The following is a 26374-nucleotide window of genomic DNA, read 5'->3' as shown; positions in this document are numbered from 1 at the left end:
TAGTATTTATGATTCTAGATTACAGATGTAGAATAGGATTTAGAGACTGGACTGTGTATACATTATTTCATACCCAAAAGCTTTATCTTTAAACTCCAGTGACTTCCTCATGTACTTCCCTTTTATATCCCCCTCTCATTAAATGCTGCACTATATTCAGTTTGTGATTTATCATTGTTTGGATTTCAGAATAAATAGGGATTTACTACATTTAGGTTTACCTAAGTTAAAGAGAAGTAAAATAATTTGAAAAGTCATTTTTCTGTGTGGGTAAACCATTTGCATACTTCAAATTTTTTTGTGTTTAGCTGGAAGCTGAGCTATCCCAGCCTGAGTGGCAGGGCCCGAGCTGTGGATGGATTGGTGACTGCAGGGCGGCCGCCGACAGGGAAGCTGCTTGTACTCCCGCTTTTAGGTAATTTGGCCTTAAAACTACCTGGGGTATTGTCAGTTGGGGAATTGCCCTTGACAGGCCCTCTGGGAAAAGAACCAGTAGGAAAGAAAATAAGGTTCTGAAGGAAATGTGTGGCCTTACATTTAGCCCTTGCCATTCCCCATGGAGACTCCTCTACTTATAGGAAGGATAGCCTCATACCTTTGCCAGCAAAGAGGGCCTTGTATAGGAGAGACATATGGATTTGAAAGCCCCACTCTGGCAACTAAGGAGTGTATCTATGGATACAGGTCACTCTAATCCCTAGGCCCACTTGGCCCCCAGGAGGCATTCCAGATGATGACTGAACCTCGTCGGTTAAAGTACAGAATGGTTCATTGGTTCCTAGGTGCATTGTCTCTCTGAGAATGTATAAGGCGTGGGTTTCTAAGGCCCTCTTGGCCCCCTTCCTGGCACCTCGGACCCAGGCGAACACTTTTGTTCTTCAAAACCACGAACGCTTCAGGGAAACAACTAACAGGTTGTGTCCCTCTAACTGTTCCACTTGAGGTGTTGAGAGATGAATGACCTTTCATGAAAACAGCAAAGCAAATACTTTATAGATTAGAGATAAACATAGATACATAATAAAAACAATGAAAGAAATTAATAAGCAAAGGGCAGGAGGGAACGTTATGAGAAAACAATCATGTTATTCCTTATTGGGTGATGATACATAGAAACATTTTCAAAATTAGGTAATGTTAGAAAAACATAGATGACATATGCTACAAGGAAATCACTAGCATATATAATGCCACGCTTGGTACAATAAATTGGTCAGTTCAACACACTGCTGTTGTCTGTGTCCATTTTTATTTTAGTTTTTTATTTTCCAGTTTTTTATTTTAGTTTTATTTTCACCGACGCTGTTCTTCCTTCGGGAACCCCTCCCTGGTTGCTGGAGCTGGTCTCTGGCAGTGTTTGGAAACTATTAACTTACTATAAACCAATAAAGGGCAAAAGCTGAATATAGTGAAAATTGTCTTTACTTTTATTGCATTTTCAACAATGATTACTTGAACTTAAAAAAAAAAAAAAAGCCTTTATTAACTAATGGTTATTGAAAAGCCAAACCTTTCCAGCCCACTTCATATTATCTTTCAACCATTTCAGGGCAGAACAATGTTCCAAACTATAAACCTGTTCCTTATTAACATTGACGGTCATGTGCTTAATGAAGAGCTTTGGGTCCGATATACGAGCAGCCATAATTAGTCTTTCCACTGCAGCTTGATAATCATCCTTACTCCGAGATTTGTCTTCTTCACATCTACAAAGTGAACACCTCCCGAAGTCAGAAACTTAAAAAGGAGTTCTATCGTTTCTCCAAAAGACAGTACTTTGCATTTCCTGGTACTAAGCTATAAGAATCTTTTTACTATATTCTTCTAACAGTGCCTTTCAAACTTGTTTGAACATAACACACAGCAAGAAACACACTTTATATTGTGACCCGGTGTATACCCTCCACATCAAAATGGAAATAAGAGTTTCACAGAACAAGACTTATTACCCTTATGACAATGTACTCTATTTTCTACTCCCTTTTAGTTTTGTAATAATGTTGCAATCCCCTGAACTGATTTCACCAACCAAATAGGCTACAACCTACAGTTTGAAAAACACTAATCTAGAACACAGATAATAACCTCTTTGTATTTTGAAAATTAATAACTGTAACTATTTATTGTAATATGTACAAAAACATTGAGTTTAATCAAGTTTGGAGTTACTAATGGTCATATGTTTTACCTTGATATTAGCTATTTTTAATTATAAGCATATATGTAATAGGTAGCTAACATTTGGAACTGTCGCTGTGTACCTTTACTAAATTTCCAGTTATTTTATTTAGTCTTGATTTAAGATTCTTCACTAAGTGCTCAGACTTACTTTTCTAATAACTCTTTTACCAGTCTCCAACTTTCATAAAATTCATACCTTATGGCTGTTTATCATAAGGGATAGGGAATGGGAAGTACATACATTTTTTAATGTTTACTTATTTTTGAGGGTGGGGAGAGCAGAGACAGAGGAAGTCACAGAATCCAAAGCAGGCTTTAGGCTCTGTCAACACAGAGCCCTATGCTGGGCTAGAACTCATGAACTGAGAGATCATGACCTGAGCTGAAGTCAGAAGCTTAAGCAACTGAACCACCCAAGCATCCCTGGAGTGGGAAGTATTTAAAATAGAGATGTGGCTGTTACATTAGGCATCAGTTGTTCTTTATGTTCACTGTATCCTGCTCTTGGCACCTGTAGGACCCAACAGCAAGGTCCAAGAGTGAGCCTACCCACATCAATACCTTAGTATGGTGCAGAGTGGTGGGAGTGAGGACTTCAACTTAGAACAGAAACTTGTCACAGAGAGGAAAGATTGGTCAGGCACCTTCTACTACATTCTGGCTTAGAAACTGGTGCCTGGGATCTGGTAGACCGGGCATATGCCAACTATGTGCAGTTTCTGAAAGTCTAAAGATGCATAGATTCTCTCAGAGAGGTTAGTATAGCAAGGCAAGGCTCAGTATGATGATGACGATAATAAGAGAAATAGTATTGGTTAGGACAAAATTAAAGATCTAGGCATGTCACTAATTTGCACTGAGGTCACAAATAGCAACCAAGTTCAACAATGAGTAAAAAGGCTGCATATGTGTGGGGAATCCTGAGAAAACCAAACCCTCATTAGGAAGATGGGGAGCCAAGATTCCTCATGCCACTTACAGTGCATAGTAGTAAACAAGGAGGCCCTCAGAAAAGACCTATATCAATAAAGCTAATTTAGTGAGTTTTTAAAATATTGTCGACCTAAAATAAATTATTTCATAATTCTCCTCCCTTTAAGTATGGGCTAGATTAAATGACTCGTTTATCACATATAGGATAAGGGTGCCTGCCTGGCTCAGCTGGGGTTGTGAGTTGGAGCCCCACACCGGGTGTAGCGATTATTTAAAAAATAAAACCTTAAACAAATGACTTGCTTATCACATATGGAACAAAGCAGAAATGACTGTGTAACTCTGGACACTAGGTTATCAGATGACAATTCTTCCTGGGTCCCTGAATTTCTGGAAGTTTTGAGGACAGAGACAGTAACTACTTCTTGTTCTGAATTTCAAGCATGTTTATATAGTGAACAACCTTGAAAGACAGATAGGTCCTCCCTCTGGAGCAAACGATAGGTTTGCTTACAGCCTTACAAGATAGTGATGGTGTTTCCCTGCAGAGCAACAGGGCAGGCATGCTTATCATTTATAGTAAGAGACTTAGGTTCCCCAAAGTTCAAGATTCCTCTTCTGTAAGAGGGCCCAGTACCTGTGCAGGTATCCACCAGGGCCCCTCTGTGGGACTTGGGAGCAAAACCAGAGACACAGATATGCATACAATCATAGTGCTTGCTGTACATAAGTAATAACATCCTCTGTCTCTAGTGCAAGCAAGAGTCTTACGTCTTATGCTAGGATCCAGGACACTGTCAGCCTGCAATTAGGGTAAAATTCAGAGCCTTTCCAGTTCTTGATATAGCTTATGAAAGGCACTGTAGCTTCCTCCTTGTCTTTTTTCTCTTGGATCACTCACTCAGAGTGTCATAAAGACACTCAAGCAACTGAGGATTCCTGGCAACAGGCACGTGAGTGAGCCATCTAGGAAACAGATCCTCCAGTCCCAGTCAAGCCATCAGGTAGGTGACTTTACCTCCTGACCAACTACCTCAGAGAATCTGAACCATAACCATACTGCTAAGCTACTCCAAAATTCCTGACCCACAAAAACTAACATAATATTTGCTGTTTTAAGCCACTACATTTTGGGATAATTTATACACAGTGATAGATAGATAGATAGATAGATAGATAGATAGAAAGAATATCCAATCTGATGATGTGGTTTATGATACCATTAAACTGAAGCAAAATTCTTGTCAAGAAACCCTCAAAACAGGAGTTCCATGAGATCTTTATTAGTTTCCTGGATAGGCTAACAAGAAATTGGGAGTGGTGTAAGTCTAAATTCTGGGACTTTGAAAAAATTATTTAAAGAGATACCAGTCTGGTCCAACAGCTAAATTGTATGCATTTGTAACATTTTAAATATAGACACTAGGCTGATGGCTTTATTTTCAACAGAATTCTTAAAAAAATTTTTTTTACATTTTATATTTGAGAGACAGAGAGAGAGACAGAGTATGAGTTGGGGAGGGGCAGAGAGAGAGGGAGACACAGAATCTGAAGCAGACTTCAGGCTCCGAGCTGTCAGTGTAGAACCTGATGCAGGGCTCGAACTCACGGACTGTGAGATCATGACCTGAGCCAAAGTCAGATGCTTAACTGACTGAGCCACCCAAGCGCCCCTCAACAGAATTCTTGACTGAACCAAATTCTTGACTGAACCAAAAAACTATCACATATTTTCCTTTTAGACCTGGTTCTTAGATCTTCTGTGTTGACCAAAAAGGTAAATAACTTAGATATCTATCTCAAAACCATCAGTGCACAAGAAAGATGCATACCTAAAGAAGGCCCATCTCTTTGAACAGCATCTTTGGAGTTGTTAACGTGTTTATTAAATGCTATCAGCTTGTTCGTTTTAAGTCTCCGGTCAAATCCTTGCTCAATTTAAATGTTACCAAAATTTGTAAATGCATACAAACACAAGTATATACATATATATGAATATGTATGTGTATACACACACACACATATGTGTAGAAATGTGTTTGTGTATATATGAAAATATTTATGCCTAAAAATATATAAAATATATATTACAAAATATAAAGTAGAGATAAACATTTACATCCTAGGGCAGGTGTAATGATCTGCTTTTAGCATGCAATTAGAAGTTATATCAACCAACCTTTTCAAAACTATCTGCAGCATCTGTGTAGAAGTTCCAGGACTCTGAATACTACTAGCATTAGATACCAGGAAGATTTCAATAGCTAAAAGCATTTCAATCTCAGATAAATAAGAAGGAATCAGTAGAAGTTTTCGGTATAAATTTCCCTCCAATGGTGGATAGCAACCCAGTGAAAGAGCACCTGGAAATCAAATAACAGATCAAACTTTATTAAACCCCAACAAGTGAAAAACTAGATTTCCAAAATATCCACAGGTGATAATTACTTACATCATAGAATGTTTCTTCACATTAGTAGGTTTATTATACAAATTATATGGTGGTGAGCTTATCCTAATACATGGGAAATTATTCTTTGTAAAATACTTTTGAAACATTAAATATGAAGTAAAAAAATATATTTAAAAAACTCTCCTAAAAATGACTTTTGAGCCTCATCGTGGTAAGTGACCATTTATTTCAAGCCATAGTCAATCAATACAACATAATTATAGAATAACTAAAAAACCAGAATAGCGACTTGGGTTTTATTTTAATGGGATCTGGTCTAATAGCAGCTACACAGATTTGTAATTATTGCCTATCTTGAATTATGAATCCAAAATGTAGAAAAAAAGAAATTATAATTTGAAGATTTTGTCATATATATTATGCTATTTTTTAGCACTTATTTATACTGCTGTTATAGTTTGTATAATAAACATTTACTGTTCTAACCACAAGAGACTCAACAATAAGAGAACAAACTGAGGGATAATGGAGGGAGGTGAGTGGGTGATGGGCATTAAGGAGAGCACTTGTTGGGATGAGCACTGGATGTTGTATGTAAGTGACTAGTCGCTAAATTCTACTCCTGAAACCAATACTGCATTGTATGTTAACTAAAATTTAAATTAAAATAAATTAATAAAATAAAAATGGAAAAAACACATGTACTGTTCCTACTCTATGTCTGGCATTGAGCTAAGCACTATTTAGATATGAAACTAAAATACTATCTTAAAATATGTATCTTTCCTGTAGATGGTCAATGTGTTGTAGCTATACTCACCAAGTAATGTTCTAAAAATTTTACTTTTCAAGAAAAGAGATTTAACTTTTAAACTGTTTAGGGGCGCCTGGGTGGCGCAGTCGGTTAAGCGTCCGACTTCAGCCAGGTCACGATCTCGCGGTCTGTGAGTTCGAGCCCCGCGTCGGGCTCTGGGCTGATGGCTCAGAGCCTGGAGCCTGTTTCCGATTCTGTGTCTCCCTCTCTCTCTGCCTCTCCCCCATTCATACTCTGTCTCTCTCTGTCCCCCAAAAAATAAATAAACATTGAAAAAAAAATTAAAAAAAATAAACTGTTTAGGTGCTTATTACAAATGATCTATACGGAAAACCCCTGAAGTCTTGGGGTATCTAAACTGTATATAAACAATATTATACTGTCATAATTCACTGAAACCAATATGTAAAATTTGTTTAAAATGTTGTGTTAAGATAAGTTTCTTTAGGGGCACCTGGGTGGCTCAGTTGATTAAGCGTCCAACTTTGGCTCAAGTCATGATCTCAAGGTTTGGGCTTTTGAGCCCGCACCAGGCTCTGTGCTGACAGCTCAGGGCCTGGATCCTGCTTCGGATTCTGGGTCTCCCTCTCTCTGTGCCCCTTCCCCAGTCACACTGGAGGTCTCTCTCTCTCTCTCTCTCTTTCTCTCTCTCTCTCTCTCTCTGTGTCTCTGTCTCAAAAATGAGTAAATATTAAAAAAAAAAAAAGTAAGTTTCTTCAAGAAATCTAATGTGGATGATGACTGCTAACCTTTGGGGGCCTACTATGTGCCAGGTACCTGTGTTAAACATAAACACATAATTTTTCCCTCATTTTAACTGACAGTACTACCTTTGAAATCAGGTATACTGACTCCTACATTAGGTGAAGGGCTCTGGCAATCACCCCAGCCTCTGACTCCAGATCTCGGATTCCTAACTACTAGGTAGTTCCACTCCCTAGGTCGCTTGCAGGATTAACATACTATTGACTCATTAACTTTCTGACTATTGATAGGTATAATTTACATACACTCTTGTTTTACTTTGCTGACCGGAAGAGGAAAACAAAAAATAACAAACTGAGTAGAAATTTACCAACATTATTTTTCCTCTAAAAGCAAGTATGAAAAGAAAAATATTCCTATTCAGTTTTAGGGGAGGGAAACATACTGGAAAGACGCACTAACATCTCCCCTTCCTGACTTTTTGGCTGAGAGAAAATCAGTATTTTTAGGACTAGGGAGAACAAATCAGGAGCATCAGGAAGGCAATTTTACTGTCCCTGGACAGTTTCTTTATGATTAGTTTGAAAATAAAAGCAGAGCCAAGCCATTAAGAAAGGAAAGACAACTGACAGACTGGAAAAAAAATATATTTGAAATTCATGTATCTGACATGGGACTTGCATCCAGAGTGTGTGTGTGTGTGTGTGTGTGTGTGTTGTGTGTGTTGTGTGTGTATATGTACATATATGTATATATATGTATATTATGTGCATGTATTCTTACAACTCAATAATAAAAAAAACAATTAAAAAATGTGCAAAGAAAAAAATGGGTAAAGGATTTAACAGACATTTATCCAGAGAAAATACACAAATGGCTAATAAGTACTTGAAAAAGTCACTAGGATCATGCAAATCAAAACCACAATGAGATACCACTTTATATCCACAGGAAGTCTAAAATAAAAAACACAGTGTAACAAGTGTTGGTGAGGATGTGAGGAAACTGGAAATCTCAAATTTGGGTAGTGGGTATATAAATACAAAATGATACTGCATCTTTGGAAAAGCAGATTTGGCAGTTTCCTAAAATGTTAAAAACAGATTTATATGAGCCAGCCACTTTGATCCCAAGAGAAATAAAAATATATGTCCACACAAAAACTTGTATGTGAATACAGCAGTGTTATTCATAATAACTAAAAACTAGAAACAACTCAAATGTCCATTAAAGGATGGATGGATAATCCCATACAATGGAATATTATTCAGCAATAAAAAGGAATGACGTATTGATACACGCTATAACAGGATGAGCCTTGAAAATATTACATTAATTACACGAAGCTAGTCATAAAAAACTACATATTGAAGGATTTCATTTATGTGAAATGCCCCAAATTTGCAAATCTACAGAAATAGAGTCAATTAGTTGTTGTCTGGTCAGCAGGAGGCATTCAGGGAATGCTAATGTGTTTCTTTTTTGGAGGTGCTGAAGATGTTCTAAAATTAGATTGTGGTGTTGGCTACACAATTCTGTGAATATAATAAACACTAATGCATTGCCTAAATGGCTGAAATTTATGGTATGTGAAATTATTTCAGTAAAGCTATACAAAATATTTTTTAAAAAAGCAAAACAAAGGCATTGGCACCACAGTCTTAACAAGTGCCTCGATGAAAAAGCCATCAGCCTAAAATCCAGTACTACTGGACCAATTATAACGCTTTTCTAGAGTGTTAACTATGTGTGAAGATAAACCTAGAGAGTTCCAATGATATCTGAAATGTCAGCATTGTCAGGTAATAAGATGTTTTTGAAGACTGATTGGTGAATATACATTACTCTTTTCGTTTTGTAACTCAGGCACATTAAAAATACCAAAAATACTCTTAGCCCTATACCTAACCTGCATAAGTCCCAGTAGTTCACTGCATATGAAATTAGGCATAGATGTATTTATTTATTTTTTTTTTAATTTTTTTTCAACGTTTATTTATTTTTGGGACAGAGAGAGACAGAGCATGAATGGGGGAGGGGCAGAGAGAGAGGGAGACACAGAATCGGAAACAGGCTCCAGGCTCCGAGCCATCAGCCCAGAGCCCGACGCGGGGCTCGAACCCACAGACCGCGAGATCGTGACCTGGCTGAAGTCGGACGCTTAACCGACTGCGCCACCCAGGTGCCCCTAGGCATAGATGTATTTAAATTATTATCATTTTTAATTTGAGACAGAGAGAGAGAGCATGAGTTGGGGAGACAGACACAGGGAAGGAAGGAGGGAGAGGGGAGGAGGGAGAGAGGGAGAGGGGAGGAGGGAGAGAGGGAGAGGGAGAGGGAGAGGGAGAGGGAGAGGGAGAGGGAGAGGGAGAGGGAGAGGGAGAGGGAGAGGGAGAGGGAGAGGGAGAGGGAGAGGGAGAGAGAGAGAATATCCCAAGCAGGCTCCACACTCAGTGTGATTGCACGAACTATGAATACCTTAAGACCACTGTAAATGGGTGAACTGAATTTGAATTATATCTCAATAAAATTGTTAATAAAAATTTTTACAAATGATTAAGTTTAGCTGCTTTAAAACAGAATTTTATTTCCAACTAAGAAACAGAGATTCATAGAAATCTCATCTAAGTGTTTCCAAGTTTATGTTTTGTTCCTATGGCAGAGAAACACCTTCTATGGCATGGTCCCCAAATCGCACAATTATTTTGAAAATAAATAACCCCACTGATTCTAAAAACTAAAATAAAGAAGTTACAGCAAAAAGTAGTATATATATACTTTGTGTGTGTGATTTCTAGTAATCTGCAGGGAAATAGTATAAGGAGTTGAAACATAAGTTGAAATGAGGTGTTTATGAATAAACAAATCTACGTTTCCTCTGAATTTCTGATCATTTTAAAAAATTGTTTTTAATTTTATTTATTTATTTTGAGAGGGGGGAGGCAGAGATAGAGAGAGAGAGAGAGAGAGAGAGAGAATCCCAAGCAGGCTCCATGCTGTCAGCACAGAGACCAATGTGGGGCTTGGTCCCTCAAAATGTAAGATCATGACCCAAGCTGAATCAAGAGTCAGGCGCTTAACGCACTGAGCCACCCAGGTGCCCCTAAAAAAATTCTGCTTTTAAAACTTCTTTTGATTGTAACCTACAATAAGAGGTACATTTTACATATTGACCTGGTACACATATATGGATGTATGTAACTGAAATGAAAATTTTATCAAATAATACTTCATCTTACCACCTGTAATGTATGCTAATGTTTTCTTTCCTATTTCATTGGGGAAAAGTTACCACCTGCTAAACAGCTGGTAGTGTGAAAAACACTCCCAAGTTCAGAGAGGTTTCTGGGCTGGCAGGGGTGGCTGGGATGTTTGGCAAATCTGGCACAGCGGTGACATGCAGTAGGTACTCGAATGTTTGTTAGATACGTGGCAGTGATAGAAACGTAAATTTAGGACAAACTACTGCAGGAAGGCAGAAGTGTTTTCTGGATCTCGACTCTACATGAAATTACTTCCAATTCAAATACCTATGAGGTGGCTGGGACTAGAGAAAGCATTAGTTTTCCAGGCTTATTGGTTAGAGAGAAACAACTGTAAATAGATTAATAAAGTTCTTTTACTAGGAACCACGTGAAAAACCTATGTGTCGTGTTCATTGTAATGGCAGCCTCTGTACTTCTTATGTGGCCTGCTATAAAATATTCTAACTTATGAATTATAAAGATCAGGGATATAGCAGGCATGAATAAAATATATAAATATTCCTATTGTTTTACTCCTATATATTTATAAGCTATGTCAACTGGTTGAAATTCTTTATTTCCTTTGTGCACCCTCAAGTGGGCATACTAATGTGCAAAGAAATAAAGATATAGTAATTAGAAACGAGAAAGAACACGTTTCAAAAGAGAGAACAGATCTGTGTACACCATTATCTTTGATTGTGTATCAACTGCTCCTTTTACATATTTAAATGCCTAGTCATAGACACTATGCAAGGATTCTTGGTTAGAAAATCGAAGTCAAAACCAAGATTTCAAATATAAATTTTTAAAATGCAACTTACTTTTGTAGTGGGTTCTGGCTTTGAGCCATAAACAACTCCTTCCCAAAGAAGTAATTAATCTTCTAAGAAAGGAGAGCTCAATAGGGATGTTCTTTGAAATCATGAAGTCTGCCACGGAGGATGACATACCAAGACTGTTGCTTTCTATACAGGCATCTAGAAGTTTATTAAAAAGAAGGCTGTACTGTGAGACCTCCACAGTTTCTGGAAAACAAAAAGGATATAATGAAATCAATCTATCTTAGTCTCTCAATCTTCCCTCTCTCACTGCTTTTCTTTTCCCTTTGCTCCTGTTGGGATTTTCCTACCCACTATGGGAGTCACAGTCGCTAAAATGCAATCATATATTCTCTAAGAAACAAGCATTCAACAAAAGAAACCTCCTTCATTTACTTTGGAACAAAGAAGAAGAAAGGAACCTTGTAACAATGTGGGTGAAACCAGAGGGTATTATCCTAAGTGAAGTAAGTCAGGCAGAGACAGATACCTGTTTTCACTCATATGTGGAATTTGAGACACTTAAGACCATGGGGGAACAGTAGAGAAAAAGAAAGTTACAAATAGAGAGGGAGGCAAACCATAAGAGACTCTCAAATACAGAGAACAAACTGAGGGTGGATGCGGAGGTGGGGGCAGGGGACAATGGACGATGGGCACTGAGGAGGTAACTTGTTGGGATGAGCACTGGATGTTGTGTGTAAATGATGAATCACAAGAATCTACTCCTGATGCCAAGAGCACACTGTATACATGTATGTTAGTGAAGTTGACAATAAATTATGCTTAAAAAAAAAAAAAGGAAGCTTGACAACTATCGCAGAGGCTACATTAACACCGCTGTCTGTGATTCCACCTGCGACTGCATCTGCTCTCCCAAATGAATGACTTGCACAGTTCTGTTTGCACTGTCTACAGTTCAGACCTCAGACTTAATTTCCCATGACTAAAAATAAACCACCGCCTCTAATATTCTCTCTCAAATTAAAAACAAATCCTTTATTAAGATATTTATCCTTCTTTCAATTCCTCACTTAGAAGAAAGTGAAGTCACCTTGGAGACTGTGAAATCTTTTATTCCCTGTATTGTCAGTTCAATCTATGACCTAGATTTTGGTCTTTATCACTTCATCTGTAGCACCCTTTAGTGATCCAGGCCTAAGCAAGAAGTTAATCTCCTTACCTTTTAGTCTCTTCCTAAACATCTCCACCAATGGAACTTTCCTAGAACATGTACTCTGATAAAGCACTGTGGGAGGCCCTCAGGTTAACATTCTCATGAAGTGGCAACTTGCCACTCTGAAAGCATTACTCAGGTTCATTTTGATCCAAAGCTTTTGCTCATGTTTCCCTTAACATGGACCCCCTCTGGTCTACATAAAACTTGAGTGTCAGGATTCGAGAACACTACCTACTATTGTCCACATTAATATTCCTTTTCTTTGAACTTGTCATTTCTTCCATTTATTTCATATTTTCCTTTGTTCCAAGGTAATGGAAACTAAGCTCTGTATTTAATGTTAAGTAATAAAAGAAAAAGTATTCTTCATTATTCTAATGCAATGAATTCTTTTACGACACAAAACTTGCTGGGGCATTATTGTTTGCTGCTGACCTGACAGAGAGGGAAAGGGGACTGATGAAAACAGTTGAGGGAGGGAATGGCTGACAACCCAAAGGTAAGCATCTCTGCTTTTGAAAAAACAAACAAACAAACAAACAAACAAAAAAACAACAAAAAAGAGAAAGAAAAAAGAAAAACATTGAATTTGCAGAGAACACATTTTACAGAAAATAATTTCATTAAAAATATATGCTGGAATATAAAACTCAACCAAAACAGGTGGAGAATGGTTTCTTATTTAAACACCAGATGGACATTAGAATTGAGGCTTTTAAAAAACATACCTTGAGAATTTTGAAAACCTGGTAGATTTTGCAAAACTTCAAATGTCTGTCTATAAAGGCTCTTGGCCAAGATTTCATGTGCAATTGTACAGAGCAGATTATGTCGATTGAGTACATCCAGTCTATCACAAGGCCACAGTGGTGTATTGATGATCCATTCTGATTCTTCCAAAAAGAAAAAAGTACTAATACTTTATACTATGTAAATCACACTTAAGAGTATAATTACAACTAATGTTTTCAAATATGTTTTGTTAAGTATCAAAATTTAAGTATGTGTATTCAGAAAAGATAACAATAACTCAAATTTATTAGAAACAACTTGTATAGTAATGGTCACTATCCTAAGGGGATACAAACAAATGAGTACTTTGTTATACTTATTTTTTAATTTTTCATTTTTCTAAGTGTACTAACTCAGTTTTTAACTCTAAGGTTAATGTTTATTTTTACATGACAAAAATGTTTCTTTTGTAGTAAATTATTTGTTATAATGTAAAATATTTGTGTGGACAAGTTTAACAATTTTATAATAAAGAATACATAAATTAATTAGTTTTTGGCATTTTGGGGAACAGCTTCCCCCCCCAATTTCTTACATAATTTTTATTACAAGATAGTTGATATGTGCACAATATATAATGTATGTAAGTTATAAAAGCAAAATAACAAACTTTTATGCACGCTTCATACAGCTTAAAAAAAAGAGAATATTACCTATAATGCTGAAGTTCCTTAATTTCTGCCTTGATTTGCACATTGAGAAAAACAATAGGAGACTATCATACAGAACACTGAGGTACTAAAGTATTAGAAATGTCAATATTTTATCATTTGCCTAATTCTCTCAATCATCATACACCAGATACATAAACGAAACGTTGTTATAACACTTGAATCATATTTCCCTATTTTTTAACAGTACTAAGTATAGGAGTCACGTTTTCTTTTTCTTTGGGGGCCTTCCCAGCACAGTGAATACAAAAAGTATTGAAGGGAGATTTGGTAATTCATGTACACAAATGCCAAAATAAAGGCTTAATTATCCAGTATAACTTTAAAACAGGAGCTAGTTTTTAAATTAGTAGAGCCCATCTGACAGACTGATTGACTGACTGAATTGCCTCATGCTATGTGTTAGGCAATGTTTTACAAATATTGGTGCTTTATGAATCTTAGCTCATTTAAACAGATATTTCCATTCATTTACTTCCAAATCTGCTTAAACTTTACTTTATAGAGAAATTTAAATGAACTTGTTATCTTTTGAAAGACTGCATAAATCATTGGTTAAGCATAATTCCCATTTTCCCCCGTAATTCCCCAAAGTAAAACCGCTAAATCACCATTCCTTATAAACTGAATTTTATTTTTATCAAATAAGTTCAATTGTTTTTTGTTAATGATCTATCTGGTAGATATGTCACACTTATAAAAAGTAGACTATGTGGACCTTTCTCACAACAATTGCACTGTTCTTTAGTACTCATTTTTTATTGTTAAGGTAGAATAATGGTCACAGTTTTTGAAAGAATAGATGGTATTTTAGGAGCTTCATTTTGAAATCTTACCAAATTGTGTAGCTATATTAAAAACTCTGAATAAGCTGGTCATTTTATGTACTAAAGTTAACTGAAACTGGTAATTGGGTAGTCATTTAGACTTTTAACTAATCCACCCCATTCACAACTCTATCAGCATAAACACTTTTGAGAAATTTTATAAGACCTCTTATGAGAATTAAATTTTCAAAAACAAAAACCAGTTTACTAGTGTACTTTAATACTAGTTTTATGGTGATAGAAGTCCTTATTGCATTAACCCTCATGTTTTTCACTCTTCGACAGTTGGGAATATTTTCCATTTGTCTAAAAAGTCTGAGTCAAAATGCAAGCAAATTTTCTATAATAGCCATTCTTTATCCACTTACCTTCCAACATATGCATATTTAGTCATTTGACTCATGCAAGATTTTGAATACAAGGCACTGAGAATATAAAGACTATTAATATGAAGATGGTCTGCAGTGAATGAATTTCCAGGCTAGTCAGTGACACTATCAAATAACTATCCTTGACTACCATAGTGAATGCTACATATACCATAAAGAATATCTAAAGATACCTTTCTTCTTTTAATATATACATTTAACATAATCCCAATCAAATTTCCTTACAGAACTATATGAAAAACTCAATAGCTGAAATTCATCTAAAAGAATAAGCACTTGAGAATGTGAACAATAATTTGGAAAAGAGGAGTGAAAGTGGTGTTGCCTAAATAGATATTACAGATATTCTAAAGCTACATTAACTAAAAAGAGTTTGGTGCTACCATAGAAACAGATCCCTGGGAGAGAAGACAAGTATAGAAACACACCTAAGCAGATACAAGATTCTAATAAATGATAAAAGTGGCATTTTAAATAAGCGAGTAAAGGGTGAGTTGGGACATTTTGGGGAAATAAATACAATTTTGTTCCCATTTCATATCAAAATTTAAAACTAGTAATGAATGAAAAAATTTGAAGAACATGGGTAAATATATAATTTTGAGATAGCTAAGGAGTGCCTAAACCATGATACAAAACAAAAAGTCATGGGAATAAAAGGTATAGCAAAGGGAATATAGTCAACGGTATTGTAATAGTGTTGTATGGGTGACAGACGTATAGCTGTAGTGAACATAAGCATAATGTATAGAGATGTTGAGTCACTATGTCACTATGTCGTACACTTGAAACTAACGTAACATTGGTGTCACGTATACTAAAAAAAAATATTAAAAAAAATAAAAAGCTATACTAAAAAGAGAACACTAAAAAAATAAAAACAGTTTATGTTAGGTAGAAAAAATGTCAGGTGGACAACAGAAGAAAAACAAAAATGCAAAAAAAATCATAAAGTTAAAGGAAAATGAAAAGCTGAGAAAAATATGTGCAAATATGCAACAGATGAAGGACTAATATCTTTAATATGTAAAACTATCATAATACAAAGGGACATAATTTACAGTATAATATTTTCTAAGTGTGATATATACATCATTGATGATAAGTACCTGAACTGATTTTTAGATCACATTATAATGTTAATAACCTATTTGATTGTGTACTATAAAAACTGTAACAATAAAAGAGTGCATCAAGTATAAAAACCACATTAAACAGGCAATTTCAGAAATACTGTTCAGGATGAGGCCAAGCTGGTTGATTTACTTCTAAAATAATGTTTATTTTAAAAAATTATTTTTTAAAGTTTATTTACTTATTTCTGAGAGAGACAGAGAGAGAGAGTGAAGGAAGGGCAGAGAGGATGAATCCCAAGCAGGCTCTGCATGGTCAGCGCAAAGCCCGATGAGGGGCTGAAACTCACGAAGTGTGAGATCATGAGATCATGATCCGAGCTGAAACCAAGAGTCGGACGCTTAACCAACTGAGCCACCCAGGTGCCCCTAAAATAATGTTTATTTAAAAAATATAAACGATCACAGAGGTGCCTGTGTGGCTCAGTTGGTTAAGCGTCAGACTTAGGCTCAGGTCATGATCTTGCAGTCTGGAAGTTTGAGCTCCCTGTTGGACTCTGCACTGACAGCTCAGAGCCTGGAGCCTACTTGGCATTCTGTGTATCCCTTTCTCTCTTCCCCTCCCCTGCTTGCATTCTGTCTCTCTCTCTCTCAAAAATAAACATTATATACACACACACACACACACACACACATATATGTATACACACACACACACACACACACACACACAATCACTACAAAAAATTAAAACAGAGAAGTATAAAGAAGAAATTAACAAAAATTGAATAGCCCATCACTGAAAATGACCAGTGTTCACATTTGGTGAAAATTACCTGGGAAAGAAGTGTTAATGACCTAAATAATGGCTATGCCTACATAAGTAGTTATAAGTGAAACTGCTGTATGAAAACAGAGATTAAACATGGCCTGGCCTAACATAACATTGTTCTGAACAGAGCTATCCACTGATTGAAAATAAAGATGATGCAGTTTTTAAATATTAACATTGTTTATATGCTTATATTAGTACTGCAGTGGCAGTCACTGGTCTAGGTGTTCAAGCTAAACTTTATGCTAAATTTCCTATATAAAAAAGGGTAACACTTTCCTAAATAAACAAAAAAAACCACACACATCTATGCTTTAAACAAGTCTAGCCTAAAACAATATAGATGGACCTTGAGAGCATTAGGCAAAGTGAAGTAAGTGAAATACAGAAAGAGAAACACTGCATGATCTCACTGGTATGTGAAATCTTAGAATCATAGAAAAAGAGATTGGATTTGTGGTTACCAGAGGTGGGGGTGCGGGGTGGGGAAATGGATGAAGGTGGTCAAAAGGCACAAACTTCCAGTTGTAAGGAATACTGGAGATGTAATGTACCATAACACGGTGACTATAGTTAACATTGCTGTATGACATCCAGGAAAAGTTGTTGAGAGTAGATCCTAAGAGTTCTCATCACAAGGGAAAAAATGTATTTTTCTTTTTTTTTTTCTATCTATAGGAGATGATGGATGTTAACTATATTTATTGTGCCAATCACAATTCACAACATATATGTCATTATGCTATACTCCTTAAACTTACACAGTGCTGTATGTCAATTATATCTCAACAAAACTAGAAAAAAAAATCTAAAACAAAAACATCTCCAGCCATTTCCTCCCTAGGAAGGTACAAAGAGAGTTAAATGTAGAAAATCCATAAATAATACATAATAAAAATGGTAATGCTTGTAGCACTGGTTAACAAACTAGGGGAGTGACTTGAGGAAGTGTGGTTTAGGGATACAGGGGAGGTGTGAGAAATGCCCACACAAGAGAGCTATAGGGTAGTGGTCTTCAAAGTGAGGTCCCAGACTAGCATCATCAACAGTAACCTCTGAGAACTTGTAAGAAATGCAAATTCCCAAGATCCATCCCAGATTTAATGAATCAGAAAATCTGGGAATGGACCAAGCAATCTGTGTTTTAACAATCTTTCAGGGTGTTCTGATGGCCAACTTTGAGAACTACTGTCTCAGATTTATAAAAACAAGATCAGAATCACCACTTCGCTCAGGTGGCTGACTAGGTCAGATCCAGGTCTGTTTCTGTGGTTTGTGCTTCCTCCCTGGTTGCAATTTTACAAAGTCCATTTAAATGAAAGATTAGGGAAATAACAGTGGTATAAGGTTTTAATATATGGACTCTGCAATCAGACCTAGATTGGAATTGCTGTGTGATCTTCTCTGTGCCTCAGCGCCTTCATCTTGGGATACCATCATCTACTTAATAGGGTTAGTGTTGATTAAATGAGATGACACAAGTAACACACTTAGCACAATGCTTGGTATATAGCAAATAATTACATTATTATTAAATCAATAATGAAGAGATATATTAAAATTTGAAAACAGACCAAGAGGGGCGCCTGGGTGGCTCAGTCAGTTAAACGTCTGACTTCGGCTCAGGTCATGATCTCGCAGTTTGTGAGTTCGAGCCCCGCGTCGGGCTCTGTGCTGACAGCTCAGAGCCTGGAGCCTGCTTTGGATTCTGTGTCTCCCTCTCTCTGACCCTCCCCCACTGTGCTCTGTCTCTCTCTATCAAAAAATAAATAAATGTAAAAAGAAAAAAAATTAAAAAAAAAAAAAACAGACCAAGAACATGAATAATCCACAAAAGAATAAGTAAAAATGGTAAAAAGGGGAAAGAGTTAAATTTTCTAATAAGCAATTAAATGCAAAGTAAAGCAACAAATATCACTTTTTCTCTGTCAAACTAGCAAAGAGAAAAGAAAAATAGTATTCAAGAAATAGTATTGGTGAGGGTGTTTCATAACATGCATCTTCACATGCTGGTAAGACTAATTACTACAAACTTTCTAAAGGTGTAGGGTACTTTTATATTCCACTTGCAGAGATAAGACCTGGAATGGAAAGTATTGAATGGCCAGATTAGGGATTGCATAGACTGGAAAGTACCAGTCTGTCTGACAACTAAAAACCATAATATTCGGCACTAACTCTTGGACTGTTTATATGCACCTATGACCCCTAAAAGGACAATGTCTTTATAGAAGAGATACCTATGTAATAGTTCTCTAGGATTTTCTTACAAAGGGAGGGTTCCTAATAAACTCAAGATAACTTGATGCAAATCTGAATGGGAATAAGGGCAAATCTACCAACATTTACCAAAAAGCTTTAAACTGCCTTATCCTTTAACCCAGCAACTGTCAGAATTTATCCTAAGGATGTAATATTAGCAGGAATGTTTAGCATGGATTATTATTTATGATGGACATCTGGAAACAAGCTAGATGAAGAAATGTGGGTCTATGGATATATTTATATATCTACATTTATACACTTATATGTATTTTTTCGTAAGATGGAAAACTAAGCATACCATTAAGTGACGTTATAGAAGAACATTCCTTTACACAGAAGATGTCCACAGAAAGCCTGTTCCCTAGGGGCGCCTCGGTGGCTCAGTCGGTTAAGCGTCTGACTTCAGCTCAGGTCATGATCTCGCGGTCCGTGAGTTCAAGCCCCACGTCGGGCTCTGACAGCTCAGAGCCTGGAGCCTGTTTCGGATTCTGTGTCTCCCTCTCTCTCTCTGACCCTCCCCCGTTCATGCTCTATCTCTCTCTGTCTCAAAAATAAATAAACGTTAAAAAAAAAATTAAAAAAAAAAAAAAAAGAAAGACTGTTCCCTGAACAAAACAATGCAAGGTACAAAAGGAGTCTGTGTAGTAACGTTAAAGTGGTTAACAGTCATTTCTGGGTGGACTGAATAAGGAATTTTTATCATCAGTTTTTCTTATCTACCTTTTCCTACTGGTTGCTAATGAACATGTGTTACTTATGTTGAGGCAATAACATTTATTTTAAAGTTCAAAGGCAGCTTCTCAATAAATGGCATAACTTTGTACAAAATGTATATTCTAGGACACTTATTTTTCAGCCTCTAAGCCATGATTATAAATTATGGTTTAAAGGCTTTTTTTTTTTTTTTTTTTTTTTTTTACTCTGGTAAGGGGAGAAGGCAGGAATTTATTGTTCATTTGCCAAGATACAAGCTACTAGTGCTAAGAGTTTTAAATGTCAAACTGAAAAGCCAAAACAATAGATTTCTCATCATAAAGTCCTCCACTAACTAAAATGAGTAAAATATTCTGCATTTCTCCAACACAAGTAATGTATAACCCTTCTATAAAAAGTTTAGTAGGTAATAAGTGCACAGGTTTTCAAAAGGAAAAAATATAGAGAAATAAGATGGCAGAGGAGCAGGGGGACCCTAAACTTCCCTTGTCCCTTGAACACAGCCAGATAAATATCCAATCATTCTGAGCACCCAAGAAATCGATCTGAGGACTGAGAGAGCAAAACTGCACAACTAGAGGGAGAAAATGGCCACAAAAGGCCACATCGTGGAAGATAGGAGCTACGGAGAGTTGATTGGTGAAAGCAAAGAACTGCAGGTGCTGTCAAGGGGAGGGAGTCTTGATGATGGAGAGATGAGAGAATATAAGAAAGAGAAAAGGTGGGGGGCAGTGTGGAGCGACGAGCACACGCAGGGGACTGCGCAAGAAAACTCTTTCCCCAAGACCACTGACTAGGAAAAGGAGAGCAGTGGAGCACAGTCTGAAGCTTTGAAGGTCTGCACCATGGTTGTGCCTTGTGGCCTCGGTGGGGAAAGACTATGAAGACCTGGGAGAGGCCAGCAAGATCTGAGGATTCCCTGGGTCACATGGGAGGAAACAGTTCCCCTGCTAGGAGTACATTTGGGAGTGGCCGCACAGCCTCTGCGGGGACAAAACAACTGGCAGCACCCATGGGTTGCCCTGTTCTCAAGCATAGGAACAAAGACACAAGCAGGGGAAGCAAATCTTGGTGCCAATTCTGTGCTGTGCTTTACAGAAACTCCAAACTGCTGAGCTGTATCGTGACCATTTTTCTATAACAAACCAGCAAATGCAATAGTACAGTGAAAGCCTCCCCCAGAGGGTCAGCACGGGTCCGAGCAGCTTGGATCTCTAAAACTTGGAGTTTTGAAACCCACCTGTGTGCCTGAGATAAAACATAGGAATACAGTGTCACCTGGCAGGTAGACAGCTCGGACACTGGCAGGGTGAAGGCAAGAATCTGACAGAAGCTGGGGACACAAAAGGGGTGAATATCTGCTCTTCTGTGCCAGCTTCCTAAAGAGTGGTGGGTGTGAGCTTCCTGCTCTGGGGAAGGAGGAGAGAGCGGGGCTAAGCCATTACCCTCCCTCCCCCACACCGGCACTGATGTCCTTCAGTGAGCAAAACAGTGCCACCCAGCGTAGGCAACAGCAGCTTACACCAAGGCCCTGCTGTGCATCTCCACTGGAGCAAGTCCACCTGAGAATCATCACTGCAGGCCCCACCATCATGGGACCAGCACAAACCCCTCTTATGCACTAAGTCTACTGATCACAGAGTGCTGCAAAGCTTCAGCTCTAGGGGAGATAGGATCCAGCTGCCTTTTTTTTTTTTTTTAATCTACTTTCTTTTAATAAGCAGACGAAAATACACCTAGGATCTAGCTTCCTTCCTTTCTTTCTTTTTTTTGAACTTCTTCTTAATATAGCCATTACTCTCAGGAGCAGGAATACGACAAACTCTCCTAACAATCCCCCCCCCCCCACACACACCCAGTGACTCAGACAAAATGACAAGATGGATGAATTCACACCAAAAGAAAGAACAGGATGAAATCATGGCCAGTGATTTAATCAATACAAATATAAGTAAGATGTCCAAATCAGAATTTAAAATAATAATTATAAGGATACTAGCTGGGCTTGAGAAAAACATAGAAAACACTAGAGAATCCCTTACTGCACAGATAAAATAACCTAAAAACTAGTCCAGTCAAAATAAAAAATATTATAACTAAGATGCAAAACCGACTGGGTGTAATGACAACAAGGAAGCAGAAGAACAAATGAGTGATACAGAAGATAAAATTATGGGAAATACTGGAGCTGAAAAAAAGAAGGAAAGAAAGGTACCGGATCATGGATGCAGACTTAGGGAACTCAGTGACTCCTTAAAGCACAACAACATTCCTATCATAGGAGTCCCAGAAGAAAAAGAGAAAGAGAAAGGAGCAGAAAGTTTATACGAGCAAATTATAGCTGAAAACCTCCCTAATCTAAGGAAGAACACAGATCCAAATCCATTAGAACCACAGAGAATTCCCATTAAATTCAACAAAAGCCAGTCATCACCAAGACCTCTCATAGTCGAATTCACAAAATGCTCATATAAAGAAGGAATCCTGAAAGAAGCAAGGGTAAAAAAAAAATCCTTAACCTGCAAAGCAAGACAGATCGGTTTGCAGCAGATCTGTCCAGAAACTTGGCAGGCCAGAAGAGAATGGCACGATATACTCAATGTGCTAAATGGGAAAAGTATGCAGCCAAGAATACTTTATGCAGCAAGGCTGTCACGCAGAATACAGGAAAGACAGTTTCCCAAACAAAAACTAAAGGAGTTCATGACCACTAACCCAGCCCTGCAAGAAATATTAAAGGGAACTCTTTGAAGTGGGGAAAAAAAGAGCAAAAGCATAAAGACTAGAAAGGAAGAGAGAACATCACCAGAAACACCAACTTTATAGATAACACAATGTCACCAAATTGACATCTATCAATAATAGCTCTAAATATAATGGACTAAAAGCTCAACTCAAAGGACACAGGGTATCAGAATGGATAAACAAACAAGACCCATCTACGTGGTGCCTACAAGAGGATCACTTTATTTTTTTTTTTAAACTTCTTTTTTTGTTTATTTATTCTTTTTTTTTTAATTTTTTTTCAACGTTTTTTATTTTATTTTTGGGACAGAGAGAGACAGAGCATGAACGGGGGAGGGGCAGAGAGAGAGGGAGACACAGAATCGGAAACAGGCTCCAGGCTCCGAGCCATCAGCCCAGAGCCCGACGCGGGGCTCGAACTCACGGACCACGAGATCGTGACCTGGCTGAAGTCGGACGCTTAACCGACTGCGCCACCCAGGCGCCCCAGTTTATTTATTCATTTTTGAGAGACAGAGCATGAGCAGGGGAGGGGCAGAGAGAGAAGGAGACACAGAATCCAAAGCAGGCTCCAGGCTCTGAGCTGTCAGCACAGAGCCCAATGCGGGGCTTGAACTCATGAACCGAGAGATCATGACCTGAGCTGAAGTGGGACGCTCAACCTACTGAGCCACCCAGGTGCCCCTAAGAGGATCACTTTAGACCTAAAGACACCTACAGACTGAAAGTGAGAGGATGGATAATGATTTATCATGCTAACAGATGCCAAAACAAAGCCAGAGTAGCCATACTTAGACAAACCAGATTTTAAACCAAAGACTGTAATGTGAGATGAAGAAGGGCATTATACCATAATTAAGGGACCTACCTATCAAGAAGATCTAACAATTGTAAACATTTATGTGCCCAAATATATAAATCAATTAATAACAAACATAAAGAAACTCAGTGATAATAATACAATAATAGTAAAGGACTTTAACATGCCACTTACAACAATGGATAGATCATCTAAGCAGATCAACAAAGAAACAACAGCCTTGAATGACACACTGGACCAGATAGACTTAACAGATATATTCAGAACTTTTCATCCTAAAGCTGGAGTATACACATTCTTCTCGAGTGACCATGGAACATTCTACAGATTAGATCACATACTGGGTCACAAATCAGCTCTCAACAAGTACAAAAAACTGAGATCATACCATGCGTATTTTCAGACCACAACGTTATGAAACCTGAAGTCAGCCATAAGAAAAAATTTGGAAAGACTGCAAATTATTGGAGACTAAACTCCTACTAAAGGATAAATGGGATAACCAGGAAATTAAAGAAGAAATTTAAAAAAATACATGGAAGCAAATGAAAATGAAAACATGATAGTCCAAAACCTTTGGGATATGGCAAAGGTGGTCCTAAGAGGGAAGTATACCGTAATACAGGCCTACCTCAAGAAGTAAGACATGCCTCAAATAAACAACTTAAATTACACCTAAAGAGGGTAGAAAAGGAACAGCAAATAAAGCCTAAATCCAGCAGAATAGAGGAAGTAATAATGATTTGAGCAGAAATAAATAAAATAGAAACAAACAAAAAAACCCAGTAGAACAGATCAATGAAACTAAGAGCTGGTTCTCAGGAAGAATTAATAAAATTGATAAACCCCTAGCCAGACTTATCAAAAATAAAATAAACAAATAAAGTCACAAATGAAAGAGGAGCGATCACAACCAACATCACAGAAATATAAAATTATGAGAATATTACAAATTATATGCCAACAAACTGGTCAATGTGGAAGAAATGGTCAAATTCCTAGAAACACACAAACAACCAAAACTGAAACAGGAAGAAACAGAAAATCTGAACCCAAACCAGCAAAGAAACGGAATCAGTAATCAAAAATCTCCCAACAAATAAAAGTCCTGCGCCAGATGGCTTCCCAGGGAAATTGTACCAGACATTTAAGAGTTAATACCTATTCTAGGGGCGCCTGGGTGGCGCAGTCGGTTAAGCATCCGACTTCAGCCAGGTCACGATCTCGCGGTCCGGGAGTTCGAGCCCCGCGTCAGGCTCTGGGCTGATGGCTCGGAGTCTGGAGCCTGTTTCCGATTCTGTGTCTCCCTCTCTCTCTGCCCCTCCCCCGTTCATGCTCTGTCTCTCTCTGTCCCAAAAAATAAATAAATAAAAATGTTGAAAAAAAAAATTAAAAAAAAAAGAGTTAATACTTATTCTTCTCAAACTTCCAAAAAACAGAAATGAAAGGAAAACTTCCAAATTCATTCTATGAGGACAGCATCACCTTGAATCCAAAACCAGACAAAGACCCCACTATAAAGGAGACTTACAGGCCAATATCCCTGATGAACATGGATGCAAAAATTCTCAACAAGATACTAACAAATCAAATCCAACAATACATTAAAAGAATTATTTACCATAATTAAGTGGGACTTATTCCTGGGCTGTAGGGCTGGTTCAATATTTGCAAATCAATGTGATATACCACAATAAAAGAAAAGAACCATATATCCTCTCAATAGATTAAAAAAAAAAAAGCATTTGACAAAACATAGCCTCCGCTCTTGACAAAAATGCTCAACAAAGTAGGTATAGATGGAACATACCTCAACATCATAAAGGCCATATACAAAAGACCCCCAGCCAATATTATCCTCAGTGGAGAAAAACTGAGAGCTTTTCCTGTATAGCCAGGAAAAAGACAGGGATGTCTACTCTCACCACTGTTACTTACCATAGTATTGGCAGTCTTAGCCTCACCAATCAGACAACAAAAAGAAATGAAAAGCATCCAAATCGGCAATGAAGAAGTCAAACCTTTGCTCTTTGCAGATGACATGATATTCTATATAGAAAATCTAAAAGACTTCACCAAAAATTGCCAGAACTAATATATAAATTCAACAAAGTTGCAGGATATAAAATCAATGTTCAGAAATCTGTTGCCATTTCTACACACCAAAAGAAGCAGAAGAAAAATAAATCAAGGAATCAATCCCATTTAAAATTGCACCAAAAACCATAGATACCTTGGAATAAACCTAACAAAAGAGGTAAAAAATTGGTACTCTGAAAACTATAGAACACTTATGAAAGAAATTAAAGAGGACACACCCCTATGTTTATAGCAACACTATCAACAATAGCCAAAGTATGGAAAGAGCCCAAATGTCCATCGATGGATGAATGGATAAAGAAAATGTGGTATATATACAATGGAGTTATTACTCGGCAATCAAAAAGAATGAAATCTTGCCATTTGCAACTACGTGGATGGAACTGGAGGGTATTATGCTAAGTGAAATTAGTCAGAGAAAGACAAAAATCATATGACTTCACTCATATGAGGACTTTAAGAGACAAAACCGATGAACATAAGGGAAGGGAAACAAAAATAATATAAAAACATGGAGGGGGACAAAACAAAAAGAGACTCATAAATATGGAGAACAAACTGAGGGTTACTAGAGGGGTTGTGGGAGGGGGGATGGGCTAAATGGGTAAGGGGCATTAAGGAATCTACTGAAATCATTGCTTCACTATATACTAATTTGGATGTAAATTTTAAAAAATAAAAAATCAAGGTTAAAAAAAAAAGAAATTAAAGAGGACACAAAGAAATGGAAAGCTTGTGGATTGAAAGAACAAACATTGTTATAATGTCGATACTACCCAAAGTTGTCTACACATTTAATGCAATCCCTATCCTGAAAAAGAAAAGGAGGGGTGCCTGGGTGGCTTAGTCAGGTT

The 26374-nt window shown here is 37.3% G+C and overlaps 1 protein-coding gene across 8 annotated transcripts in view; it reads right to left on the bottom strand.

Annotated features, from left to right (window-relative positions):
* Positions 1 to 970: 970 nt before the first annotated feature.
* TOPAZ1 (testis and ovary specific TOPAZ 1) overlaps positions 971 to 26374 on the bottom strand; it is a 102630-nt gene continuing 77226 nt past the window's right edge. For all 8 annotated transcript variants that reach the window (XM_045037984.1, XM_045037981.1, XM_045037979.1 and 5 more), the window contains 4 exons: positions 13021 to 13185; positions 11116 to 11319; positions 5294 to 5477; positions 971 to 1706 (listed from right to left, as the gene is read on the bottom strand). In XM_045037984.1, coding sequence (XP_044893919.1) covers positions 1487 to 1706; positions 5294 to 5477; positions 11116 to 11319; positions 13021 to 13185 — 773 coding nt within the window. In that variant the 3' untranslated portion in view covers positions 971 to 1486. The remainder of the gene's footprint in view (positions 1707 to 5293; positions 5478 to 11115; positions 11320 to 13020; positions 13186 to 26374) is intronic.

The sequence above is a fragment of the Felis catus genome, chromosome C2, assembly GCF_018350175.1.
Source record: "Felis catus isolate Fca126 chromosome C2, F.catus_Fca126_mat1.0, whole genome shotgun sequence".
Taxonomy (NCBI): Eukaryota; Metazoa; Chordata; class Mammalia; order Carnivora; family Felidae; genus Felis; species Felis catus.
The sequence above is the reverse complement of the archived record's forward strand: the minus strand, read 5'-3'. Positions and strand labels throughout refer to the sequence as shown.